This window comes from Labrus mixtus, chromosome 6, assembly GCF_963584025.1.
Source record: "Labrus mixtus chromosome 6, fLabMix1.1, whole genome shotgun sequence".
Classification (NCBI taxonomy): Eukaryota; Metazoa; Chordata; class Actinopteri; order Labriformes; family Labridae; genus Labrus; species Labrus mixtus.
The window spans coordinates 12396234-12409983 of record NC_083617.1 but is presented as its reverse complement, the minus strand read 5'-3'; the positions used below and the strand labels follow the sequence as shown (position 1 = coordinate 12409983).

Below are 13750 nucleotides of genomic sequence, written 5' to 3'. Positions count from 1 at the left end.
AATTCTTTTTACTCTATATATTGGGACTCGCCGTTGGTTTTGATGGAGGATATGTCCTCTACCTCCAATCATTCCTGAATGCCATTACAATCCATTTACTCGACTCATTTGCAGCTCTTGAACTGCGACCGTTTTTCAACAAAAAGTCCATTTTTTAGCCTCTGTCTCACCATTGTAAGATGTGTGCAATGCAGGATAATCTTAAGCTACACCCACTGCAAAAGCCTTGTTGGTTTTATTGGCTTTCAGGGGGATAATTAGGCGTGTGCTGTGAGCACTGATTGTTTGAGAATGGTATGAGTCGTGAGAGCCCAAACATCCAAAGAGTTACACCAAATTAGGGGCAGATTACCAGAAAATCTTCATTAAAAAAACAATGATTTCTTTTGTTTTGATTTACATCTTTGCCTTGAATAGGCATAATGTCAGGAGTAGAGAGAAGAAAAGCTACAGGGAAGGTATGTATTAGTATAGACATCTGTTTTTTTTTGTAAAAGTACAGTATCATGAATCACTGTCTACAGAATTCTATTCTTCTCTTCATGTTACAGATAATCAAGCCAAAGGTTTGCAGATGTCTCACAGTCAAAGCCTTCACAGGAATGGGACACTCTGCACTGTGAAAGGTCAGTCAGCTGGTATTGAGAAACTCAAAAAATAAATTATCTTTTATTTATCATAACCTCTCTTAAACAATAATAACTTGTCTCTTCAGCTAAGTGCTGTGAAAGTCCCTGTTGCTGAAGAATTTAGAGTAAAGGGTCATGTTTCTTTACTTTTGTTTTTGTTCACACTCGACTTCACAGAGTGACTCCATGACACGTATGACTGCTGGTCCAATTATTATTTCATTATTGCTACAATTAAAGGTTGATCACTGCCTGCTTCAAGTTTCACTTGAAAAAATGGATGTTTGCGGAATTTCTAAGAAGAGTTTATTTCTGTTGAGTTCTGTGACGCAGAGGCAAACATGCAAAGAGGGATACTGAGACAGTTTGCAGGAGGCACACAGAAGGAAATAAAACACAGCAAGAGAACCTCAGCTCAGCAGTGTGTTTTTAAAGCTTATGCTCAAGATGAAAAAAACAACGACCTCTTGCCATACCATATATATATATATGGTAAACAGCAATACAAGCTGATAATGCAGCGACATAGAAGAAACCTAACTTTTCACATGAAATCCTTAGGGATAAAAAACAGTCTGAGTCTCCGACGCCAGACAAGAAAACAACTAAGGTCACCGGGCTGTCTACCGATATCACTGTTGTATAAGAAGAGACTAGTTTGAAGAGTGTTTGTTTATTATTATCATTTATTGAATTTAAGAAGGTATACCTGTTTTGTCTAAAATATCCTTATCCAGGCCGTTCCAAAGTCCAGGCTTAAAACTAAAGGTGACCATGTTTTTTCCATCAGGGCCCTGCGACTTTGGAATGACCTCCCTTAAGGGCGATAAGGCTTGCAGAGTCAGTCACCGCTTTTCAATCTATTCTTAAACCCCACTTTTATACACTTGCTTGTATGTCATGTCTTCTTAATGCCGCATTATATTTTATTTCTATCTTTTCTCACTTGCTGCTTTACCAGATTCTAAAATCCTCAGTGTCCTTTTGTTGCTTTTACTTCTTTTACAGAAGCAGCTTTTAGTTATTTTGTTGCTTTTTCTACCTCTTTATTGTTGCATTTATCTCCTTTCACGGCTTGATTATGTCCTTGTGATGTTTGGCTTACATATGTCGGTTGTGTTTTTTGACGTATGTGTTCTTGTGTTGTCTTTGTTTTTTTGGTGTCGTTTTGGATTTTCTGTGTTTGGGTACTCATGTTTTGTACAAATGTTGCTTTTGCTTGAATGTCGAAGCACTTTGTAAACCCGTGTTTTTTAAGCTGCAATTTAAATAAAGTTGTTCATATTATTGTTATTGTGTTATTTATTAAATGTGAGAATGTTTTGTCTTTTGAGAGCGAGAGGCATAAAGAATTTTGCTTGATAGCTGTAGAAAAATGAATCTAGAACTCTGCAGATCATCAGGGAGAGAAGACACATTTTTAATCAAATCCGGGACACTGAATTGCATCCGCACCGTTTAATGTCGTAAGTAATGGATGAGAATTTCAAAGTTGAATGAAAGAGAGATCCATAAATAAATAAAAAAGTGTTTCATGAAAACAAAGTTTCTGTAATGTCCAGATAAATATGAAAAGTCAGAATTTTATACTCGTGTTTGCATTAGAAGTGATATTAACATTTTACCCAGGGTAAGGACACTCAAGGATACGTGTACATTATTTAGTGTTTTTGCTCACTGACACAGTCTAAATACTTAGATTGTCACTTTTTCCCAGTAATTCACTGCATGCTGTGGTGAAACTTTCTGGTCCAACGTAAAACGTCTTCCTATGAAAAAGTAAAAACGTCAATGCTCTCTCCTATTTGATTACAGTTCATTTGAATCATTTACTTAGATTAGCTTAAAATGCACAGCCTATATTTCTTTTAACCCAGTCTAAAATGAAACTTAAGTTATGTTATATTTTTTTGCAGTACACCACTGTAGCAGCAGAACTGTGGGTAAAAATAATAAGCAAGAAAAAAATATCCAAATAACTGATCAGTGTTCATCGCTCCACTCTTTTCAGTTAAAGTTGTGTTGTTTTCATTTTTACAATCTCTTAATACTTCATTGTGTTTCATTTGAGGGGCAGTCAATGGAAGATTTAAAACATGTGAGGGCCTGTTGAGTCACCATTCAGCCATGAAAGACAACACAGTTATGTTCTGGGTTTTAAATAAAAAATCAAAGGCAGTCATGGATGGTTATTATAGACAGAAGATACATTTGGGAATTATTCAGACTTCAGTCTTTACAAGCATTAGCTGGTATTGCCTATCTGGTTCTCTATTGAAAGTTCTGTAGACATCAAAAGATGGACATAAAAACACTGTTTACCTTAAAGGACTGCTGCTGTCTATTTAAAATCAAGACCAACAAAAGCAGCTGAGCTACAGGCCTCATTAAAGCAGCAACATCTCCGGTTCACTGGCAGCATGTTCCATAAATGGATAGGCACTCTGCAAACAAAAGGCTTAAGCACCTCACTCATTTAAACACTAATGAATTGACCTGGCTTCACCTCGCTTCACAAACGCCCTAAATAAGAAGCAAAGTAAACAAATAAGGGATAAGAGGCAGAGGTACCTCTGCAGCTTTGAGGAAGCAACTGGAGAAAAACCAAAGGATTAAAGAACCAACAGGATTTTGGAGGAATAAAGAGGACGAAATAATAAGACGACACAGGTAAACATTCAGGCTTGAAAGGTTTCATGCTGTGAGGATATGAGGCTGTAACTTGAGGGAAATACATTTCTTCTAATGAGAGAAACAGCATGGATCATAAAAACAACAGACCAGTTCTAAAGGAAATGGGTCCAGCCAATAAACCTACCAAACAATTTAAAAATACTGCACTCGTTTTATTTTATGTTACGTTTCCTAATTCCTTCTCAGTGCATGATAAATAATATGACATACTGGTGTTGTGAGTTGATTGTAATATATAATCTTTTAGAAATAGTTGGTTGTATGTTTTATATATGTGGCCCTAATATTTGGTTACAAATTGTATATAGACGTATATACAGTAGAGAGCAAAGATAAAATGTGAGCTATAATTGAGAACACAGAAGCCTCACAAATACTGCAAGAAAAATTAGACCCAAACTGCAAATGCCATCCCTTTTTACACACAAATAAAACATCACAAGCTTCACAGAGCTTATATGTCTTGCAGGTGTATTGTGTTGAATAGTAACACACTGCTCGGGTGTTTCACTATTCCATCTTAAGTTCTTCCCCTTATTTTATGTATTTTTGATTGCTTGTGAGCAAAATAAAAGAAGTCATCTTCAGTTCTGTAAAATACTTAAACCATTTAAGTTGTGTCTTGATGCACTGCATTAAAAATTGCACTGAGGCCAGGAGAACATTAACAGCCACTTTGAGAAGAGGCCCTCCATTTCACACTGCCAATTTTGTAAAGCTGGTACTGTACTGCATGGTGCATCATGGGAATGTTATTATCAGCTCAGGTAGCCCACTTCTTGATTTTGCACAGACGCATAAGAACGTAGATAGTGCCATATATAGCCAGAAAAACACTGAGACACACAAGCCAGAAGAACATTGGCAAGCACCTCCACATTGTGATGTCTTAAGGATGCACAGTGCCTCCAAGTGGACTGAGCATGTCACTGCAGTGTGGTAATATAAAAATGCAAGGAGCTGACCTATCAACCACACATCAATACCAACAAGTAACAATCAAAGACATGGATGGTGATATATAAATACTATGAACATAATTAGCATTCTGTATTTTTGCTTAGAGCTGCAAAAGCACACCATACATTTTATAAAAGAATCGGATCAGGACTTACTACCCTGATTTCCTTTTTCTATGGCGTCTAATTCAGAGTAAAAGGCTTTTTTATTCTTTAACCTGAACAGAAGCTTTAATTGCAACTGTGATACACATTGTTAGATGCCTCATCTTTGACTGTACAGACCAAACAGATCATGTAAGATAAATCCAAAAGATTGACTTATCATTTAAGACATTGACGCTACGTTGTGACAGGATTATATTTGTGGTTTTCTTCAGTGATTAAGAGGAGCGATTTACTCAGTAAGAATGGGGCAGAATGATTAAGAGAGATGCACACGGACGGAAAGCAGAAAGCAGAAGTAGGGGTGGGTTAGAGGGAGCTCAGTGCATCCAATTACAATAAGTGTGCTCATTTCCTCTAATCAAATAGCACAGTCAGCTATCTCAAAGGCAGGTTTCCCATAGAGCCGATCTTCACACATCAGCAATCAGTCACTAAGTCTCTCTCTTTCCCTTTTCTTGTCATACCCTTTTCCTCCATGCTCCTTTTTTTTCCTCTCAAGTTTCCAATCACTTTGCACATGTCATAACACCATTCTCTCTCTATACAACAAGGTTTACCTCAATTTCTTTCTTCTCTGACAAGACACTCGAAACTCAAGGAGATTTTACTTCCCACTGTGCATATAATTAGAAAGAGCTGCTAGAAGGTGTAATGGGAAGATTTTCTTTTCATGCGTTTCATGGAAAGCTTGCACACAAGCTCATAAAAATGCATTCACTCATTCCTCTCACCCAGGATTTCTAGTGGTTTGTCCTACATTTGCCATAGGCTGTAATAATGGCTGCCATTGCTTCTAAACAGCCTCTGGTTACACTTACAAGGGATACTCATCCTGTCTTTAAACACAAACTGGGAGCCCTGTGGCTGTTTTGTCCTGATAGAATAGAATAGCGATGGGTTCGTCTTTACATCCTCCTAATCTGACTTTTAATCCTTATACAAACAATACAGAAGATAACCAAGATGTATGTGGACCAAGAGATGGCTAAATACACAAGCTATGGTTTGTGCCATTGTTTCTAGTCTGTTTCATAGAATGTCAGAAAAGCTACACCGTATGATGACAGTCACACGCACAGCACACACACAGACACACACACACACACACTCACTTTAAGACATGTTGAATGACTCTTAATCAGGTACACATGGCTTAGGCACGTGTGCTGCACTTGTACGGGCAGCAATGAACACAGACAGACAGAGTACCACACACATACACACACACATGCACACACACAAACACACACACACACAGTGCTTTAGTAGTCGCTATATATCCATTATTTAGGATAAATATGTTAAAATGTCAGCGACTGCAAGCTTGTGTCAACATCACATGGTAAAAGTAGTAAACACACTAAGCTTATTTTTCTTCTAATCCGGATCATTTTAAGCTCTTTACAAATTCCGGAGCTCAGATGCCTTGGTACTGGAATACAGAAAACCAAAGCAAGGCCAGCGATGCAATTAACACACTGTTGGTGGCGGGGTCAGCATTCCTCTCAGGGAGACAGAAGCCTTGGCATGAAAGTGGTAGTGAGAGCTGGCAGAGAACTATAGCCAATTTTGCTTTCCCTTTCAGCCTTTGTTCTGCTCATTTTATCCCTAATTATAAAGGGAAAGAGGAATTATTCAAAAGGGGAACTGGTTAATGGACTAAAGAGTACAGAGCAAAATGTTAACAGGCTGTAAGTCGTGAACAGAAGCCTTGTATGGATCCTACAAATACTTAATACTGTGTGACTTGATAATGGCCAAGAAGTATATGAGCCAAATAAACTTTTACTAACTTTATAAGTACTCTTACTGTTTTCATTTGTACATTGGCAGTGTTACTGTGCATGGCGTACAAACTACTTTGAAAAAATAACTATTAAAAACTTTTATTATTTTTATTAACTTTTTATATAAACTATTTTCTTTGTAGATCAAAGACTAGGATTATAAAATTGCACTGTGTCTGATATTTTCATTTTTAATGTGGAAAAATACCATACATCTATTTTATAAAATACATTAATCATACTACAGGTCATGCAGACTTATGGTCTATCACAGCCATGGAATCTCTAAGAACTGTAGGCTGGGGTCACAGTGCCATCTTGTCAGTATGCAGGGGAAATCCAAATGTGACTCCAAGAGATGATGTTAAGTGCATTGTTCTTAAACATTGACTTTGCATTCCTACATTAGTTGAGAAATTCTAAGTTCTTGTAAGAATGTAAATGTTTGAAACTCTTGTCATTGGTACCAATGAGACTGTTGGAACTCTACATATAAAGTGCATCAGAAAACTCTCAGGGAGTCGCAACCTTGACATTTTCTTCAACCCTCTCCGTCTAAAAGATATTGTACTTGAAAATGTGCCCACTCCTCCTTCACACAAGCTGTACCCGTCCATTTTTTAATCATTTTCTTTTACTAAGAAACCGTATCAACAGTAGGGAGGTTTGGCTACCCCCACCCCTTTCTGAAAGATGCTTTAGAGCAATCAGTATATTAATTAAGCAAAAAGAAATATAGAGTGACAGTACTTTCTTATTTTACTGCAAAAAAACAACAACAACGAATTAACAAAGGTAATGTTTTTTGACTGTGTGCATTTACCATGCTGTTGAGCTCTGAGTCATCATAGCTGTCATGTGGAAGTGTCCTGGGCCCACCAAGTGGCTCAAGACCATCCTCATCCCACATGTAAGTTCCACCAGAGCTGTTAGAGGGAGACAGCTCCAAAGATGAAGCCTGAGGGCCATCAGCCTGCTCCGAAGACAACATCAGTGGCCCCTGGGAGTCCTGCATAGGGCTATCATCTTTATGTCCTGCATAAATTATATAAACACAGGGATGAACGCTTAAAAAAAGTAACAAACATCTAGTAGAATTTCCTTTAAATAGAGTTTATACCTTCCAGATCCATAGTGTCCCAGTCAAGGGTCTCATTGATAAAGCTTTGTAGGATGGTTTGAGTTTCCCTGTTATCTGTCTGGTCTCCATCACTAAATACATCTCCCACGCTGTCAAATTCATCTAGAAACTCTTCACTGATGTCGACTCTTTCTAAAGATGAGGCTGAAGATAAGGACATGTCCTCTGGAGTCTCGCCTGCTGCCTGGCTAGAACTATGCATACGCACACCATTCTTTCCTCCTCCATATCCAGAGCATCCATCACTATCACTGGGTGGGTCTGCTCGGTCAACTTCACCATACGGCTCATTGTCTATTGTTTTTTCTATCAACCCACCACTCTCAGAGGCAGTTGAAGGTTTGATATCACCTTTGACCCTACCTGGAAAAAGAGGCTTTTGCTGCCTGGCCTGTCCCGACCGAACAAGCCTGTAGCCCAAAGACCCCCCACTGCTGCCCAATGGCTTGGTCAGAACACAACTGGGGAGCAGAGGCTTCCTCAAAGCCCTTGGAGTACTGGGTGCTGGAAGGATCGAAAGAGTGGGCAGAGAGGAGGCAGCTGGAGGGGTTCTACTGTACTGAAATCCTCCAGGTCCTCCACTTCCACTTCCTGGACTTCCAAGGCTACCATTCATGCCTCCAAGTCCTGCACCCACTCTCCCATTACTCAGCTGAGGAGGTTTAAGGAAACTACTCCTACGAGGTCGTAGCTGAGTGTTTGCTAGAGGCTTGGCTAGCTCCACAGCCCGGTTGAAGGAGAAGGAGCGTTTCATAGGTTGGCTGGTGGGTGACGGAATTTGCTTGAAATGGGTGAAGCTGTTTGAACGCACCATGTTGTCCAGTGCCAAGGTCTTCAGGCTGTCACTGAACTGGGACAGGCTGTCCTGAGAACTGCTTCTGGGAGAGGTGGAGCCTAAACTTGGACCCAAGAGGCGGGATTCTGACCCTGTTCTTGCAGGAATACTGGAGCCATTGAGGCCAATTTTAAGGCTTCCATTCAGTGGGCTTTGGCCTAGCTTGGTCCCCACTTTGGAACTCATCTTCAAGGATTGCTTGGGAATGGCGGTAGGACTGGAGACAGCTACAGTCAAAGTACCTGACCTTCTCATCGTAGGAGTTGCTGGAGAGCCATTTTTTACCTCCTTTGTCAATGTAGGAAGCTGTTTCTGAGCCCTATCTTCTCCACTGTCCACAGGGTTTGTTGGGGTAGTGGGGCTGGATAGTGTTGTCCCCTCATCTTTCTTCCATTTCAGGGTGAATGGGGATGCACGGATCAAACCATTTTGGCGTATTCCTGGGGGAGTGGTCTTACCATCCTGCGTAGGAGTGGTTGCTTGTGTAGAACCATTGGACAAAGGGCTTCCACCACCAGTCGTGGAGCGTCCACCAAACTTAGGCAATCTGGACACCATGGCAGATCTGGCAGGTGCTTTTTCTTCCATTAGATGCCAACAAAGGCATGGGGGGCATGGAAACACACACAACTAGGGAAAAAGAAAGACATAATTAGAAATGAGAGGATTTTAGTGTCAATGATAAGAGGCAGGACACTGTCAAGCAGGATAATAGGCTGATGGATTCCTATAAAACAAAAAAAAAACATCTGGCACATTTCTTGGTTTTCTAATGCTACCTTAAACTGAAGATATCACATAAAACAAATCAAACTGATTTGCCTTACCATTTTCATACTCTGTCCAGAACTGTGATCCAGCCTGTTCTTCATGTTTGAATATAAAGTAGTTATACAAGCTAACATTTCAAAATCCGTCAAAATTTCCTGTTCTGTACGTTTCTAATACACAGTCAGACAAAAAGGACACACATTCGTAATGGTATTAGAATTATCCGTATTGACAAACAGCAATGATGGTAAGAGTAGTCCTGTCTACCTGCACGTCCGTCTCCTTTTCAAAGATCACTGACTATGAAGAGCATTAGGGATTAATCTAGCAAGCTTAAAGGGTAAAATGAGGCCTTATTACGGGAGGTCTGCCTTTCTTCTTTCTTGTGGCAAGTGAGAGACACAAAAGCTTCATTAGTCTCTGTAGTACATAGCTGGTACATAGCTTTACAGCTACAAATTTCATCCCACGTGGTAAATAGGATGTACCATCCTTGTTATAAGTAATTCACAGTTCTTTGACTATATTCAACTTAGAAAACTGAACTGAAGTAGGTTATAGATCACTAGAATATCCCAAACAGAAAGGATAAATAAAAGACAATCATAATTAAAAAGGTAGATAGAGACTAGTCAGAGAATTGAGAACTTTTCAAAAATGATACAACAATTAGCTGGCAAAGGTTTTTAGGGGACATTGCACCAACAGAAGAATAAGCTTATGCCTAGGGGACAGGGGAGACCAGCGCTGGGAAGGTCACCACTACACTGTTGATAGTAAATGGAGGATGAAAAACATGTAAAACCAATTGAGGGAGAACATAGGCCTGATATTTTCTCATTGTTATGTATTCAATTTTAATCAGCCATGTGGCAAGTGTGCATGTGTAGCTGGTGCACCTGCGTGTTCCATCCATCTGGCTTATTCTGGGAGATTATGAATAGAAAAGTTACTGAGCTCCAGATGGCTGGTGCAGTAAGCAATAAGTGACTCATCTGCATGAGGAAACATAGCAGTTAATAAAAGTAGATTGCAGACTTGTCCCCAAAAGAAAATAACCTATTATTGCATCAATTAATATGCTCACAGCTACTAATTAACGTTCAATACGGTAAGTTCCAGCTGTATTGATGATCCACAACAGTTCAACTACTTTCTCCAGTGTGAGTGGATCCCTTGATTAACCAGCACACACAAAGACTCAAAGACAAAAAGGCAGATACTGGAGCAATAATCCACTGAACTTTTGAATGGATGGGGGAGGGGTGTTGTGAAACAATGTGGGTCTCGTATTCTGGAGAAAAAAAAAACTGTGTACAACGTTGCCCCACATTCCCATGCACAGACACACGTGTCTAATATCAAAGTGACACACTCACTGTTGCCACAGAAGTGTCTGGCTTTGCCACCATCCTAATCTGCCTCATAAACACACATTGAGTACACACAAAAACACACAGTTCTATACACACAAAATCAGGTCAGCATGTGCAGGCATGGCAACCAAAGCCTCTTTGCCCCGGGGAGGGGGTGGTGACTGTGTGTGTCTAGGTTTATGTGTGTTTAATGGGAAGAAATTAGATTAGAGAGAGAGAGCGACAGTAAACAGTCCAACAACCTCTAGAGTTTCATTCATAACCAGTGTGGTAGATCACTATTACAGAGCAGTAAATCCATACACAGCTGTAACAAATGTATACTCATCTAGGTCATCTCACTCATCTCCACGTCACTGAAAGAAATCTGTCTGCTGTGCTGATGTTTTGGATTTGACTTAAATCGCTTTTTAGAAATCTCCCTATTGAGCTTCTCTTTTTCGTTTATTATACCTCAACATTATAGTATCAACATTAAAAGCCAATAATAAGATATGTTCTGATCGGAAAGTCGTAGAAAAATTAACTGGCATGTTTATGAAAGAGAAGTAACAAAAGGGATTGGGTGACATGAGACAAGAACAGATGTCATGAGATAAAATATAAAACTAACATTTAAATATAGATCCTAAAAAGGTATCTTCTTAAAAGTGACCTTGAACAGTACACTTAAGAACGTGGTGCCTTTGCAAATGGTTTAGGAGCTACCGTTTCCACTCTGAACAGTTCAATTTTCTATTGGAAAGTCAGTACCCAACTGATGTCACATTGTGCAGTCTGTGTCTAAAGCTGTATTGCCTGTATTGATTTTTCAGTACTGGTGCCAGTACACTTATCAAGTTTTTGTACCAATCCCAATTCTGTTTCAGATATTGCTCAAAGTAAGGTTGGCAAATTTGTTGAGTACAAACAAATGTATCAACAAAATAACATAGGTGGACATTTAATTTGAAAACATAGAATAACCTCACCAAAATGAACAGTTTTTCACAAAGGCATAGTTTTAGTCAGTTGGACTGACTAAAGCCCTGCTCCCAATACTAGAACAAAGACGCAGGTCAGCAAGGAAGGACGTCAGACAACAACATCCTAACGGACTGACACACATTCAGAGGTAGGGCACTAAACCGTGCAGGCCATCTGTCAAAGGCTCATATTTGAAATCCTGCCCCTCCCCCCAGAGTAGAGTACTGTAAATAAATATACCAGAGCTTCACTTACAAGGCCTGCACCCCTGCACTAAACCCCACCTTAACCAAGGTACACAATGGGTTTTTTTCTGGCTTAAGTTTGATTTTGAAAAACAGATGAAACCTTGAGCGTGTGAAGGGATGGATACTGTAACAAAAACAGTCCAGGAAGAAACATTCTGAGTTAAATTAAAGTATTGAAAAGCTAGTGTAACAGGGAGAGTGAATTATGAACCCTGCATAGACAGGAGAAACCCTCAAGCAAGTCTAAGTTTGTTGATCTTATTTCAATGGATTTGACTTTCAGATCCATGGAGATAGCTTAAATAATTTAGTTTCTAAAGGAATTAAAGCCTTGCATGAATTCTTTACTGCACTGAGAATTGGTGAAAAGCAAAAATAGCTTCCAACCTGTGTGTACCAAAAAAAACATTAAACAGAAATCGACAGACACCTAAGAGATGCTTATGGGAGCTTCATAAATGTTTTGTGTTATGCCACAAATTAACTTTGAGTATTATTAAGTGCATGTTTAGTTTGGCCATGTTTTCAATTTTAATCAACATGGACTAAGAAGAAGCACAATTTAAGAGAAGACAAGACCAATAGAGGACATGAAATAACTATAAAAATACGATATATAATAAAGTGACATTAACATATAATGTCAAAGAGAGACAAAAAGGGAAGAGAAAGTGAAACATACTTCAGACATTTCTCCTGCAAGACCAACTTGGCAGTGATCCTGGCGTGTGAAATTATCAGGAAGATGAGATGACATCCTTTCCTACTCTCTGTCTTACAAGGAATGGGAGCTTTCTGTCGTTCTGCCAAGAAGGCTATTTGGGATTACGTTATTTCCAACTCAGAGGACAGACAGACAGAAAGCACCTGGCAGACCAGGGGGGAGGCTGAAAAATCTGATTTAAGAGTGAGGTTGTTCATAACTCCTCTAGCAAAGCTTTCACTTTTGAACTGTGTGGGCACACTCACTACAAAGATGCATTCTTCAGGGGTAACGGGATGGATCCAGATAGGGTGGGACAGTAAAGGGGGGGGTCAATGATCTATTGGGTCATTGAGGCTATGCATGAATGGAGGTGCCCTACTACACACAGTAAATCGCCAATCCTGCTGTTTATCCCCACAGCCGATCTGTACCCAACTCTCAATGCTCATAGTTCCATAGTTCCCAATCATTACAGCCTCAGCAACATCCCACAACATAGTGTTAGGCTACATCCCCATTTTCTCCCTCATCTTTTCCTTATTCAATTTCAAAAGATTGAAAGGTAACATGTTACTTATTTTTTAAGTACAAACAAATCATGATGTATTAGGTGGATTTGAAAGATGCTATAACCCCATCAAAAAGAGAGCATGCTGACAGTTTGGTGTGTTTTTGCTGTGGCTTTATCAAGTATATCACAGCTCATCATTGCAAATATGATGCATCTGTTTATTAAAAATATTTGAAAGAATACATTAACCTAAAAAAGTAAAAACACCTGCATGCAAATGCGAAGAGGCTGCACCACTATCATTTGCAGGAGGGTACAATACCAAAGAACATCAATTTGCCTTTTCTCTGTCTGAAGGACATGTGGTTGTTCTGCTGCCTTATGAAGGATCAACTTGACAAACTATGGAGTTAGATCAGTCTCATATTCACAAATGCACACAGAAGGATTCACAAATGTATTTCAATGCACACACAAATATATTTCATTCTATATAAATGTAAAACAAATCCACAAATAAAAAAATAAGATTCACAAATGTATTTCTGATTCACACACAAATATTTAGAATTTTGTATATATGTAATAGAAATCAACAAATATATAAACTGTTCTGTCTGCATTTACAAACTGTTTGTCATTTGTGAACCTCACTGCATTTGTGTGTGGGATTTTTGAGACTCCCCTGCCGTGGTTAGATTCACAAATGCATTTTTTTCAGCAGGGAAATGTCTGTAGCCAATCAGATGTCTCCTTCCTATTCAGCCAATCACAGTAGCGTAGATTCATTCATTTAATGTGATCACTTTAGTGTTGCATCTGCGCATACAGCGATTAGCCTAGCTATCAGACAATCAGAGCAGACAATGTAGCTATCAGGTAAAAAAAAAGGTTAAGCGTGAGGGAACTCTCCTCTAAAAATGTGGATATTGAAATGGTCTTTCTTGAGATACCACTGT

At 39.2% G+C, this 13750-nt stretch overlaps 1 protein-coding gene across 3 annotated transcripts in view; it reads right to left on the bottom strand.

The window, feature by feature from the left end:
• The window catches only part of ccser2a (coiled-coil serine-rich protein 2a), a 41102-nt gene extending 31878 nt beyond the window's left edge, over nt 1-9224 (bottom strand). The window contains exons 1-2 of one of the 3 annotated variants that reach the window (XM_061040029.1): nt 7358-9224; nt 7061-7272 (exon numbers count right to left, since the gene is read on the bottom strand). In XM_061040029.1, coding sequence (XP_060896012.1) covers nt 7061-7272; nt 7358-8801 — 1656 coding nt within the window. In that variant the 5' untranslated portion in view covers nt 8802-9224. The remainder of the gene's footprint in view (nt 1-7060; nt 7273-7357) is intronic. The other 2 variants (XM_061040030.1, XM_061040028.1) reach the window with 2 other exon arrangements.
• Nucleotides 9225-13750: the final 4526 nt, after the last annotated feature.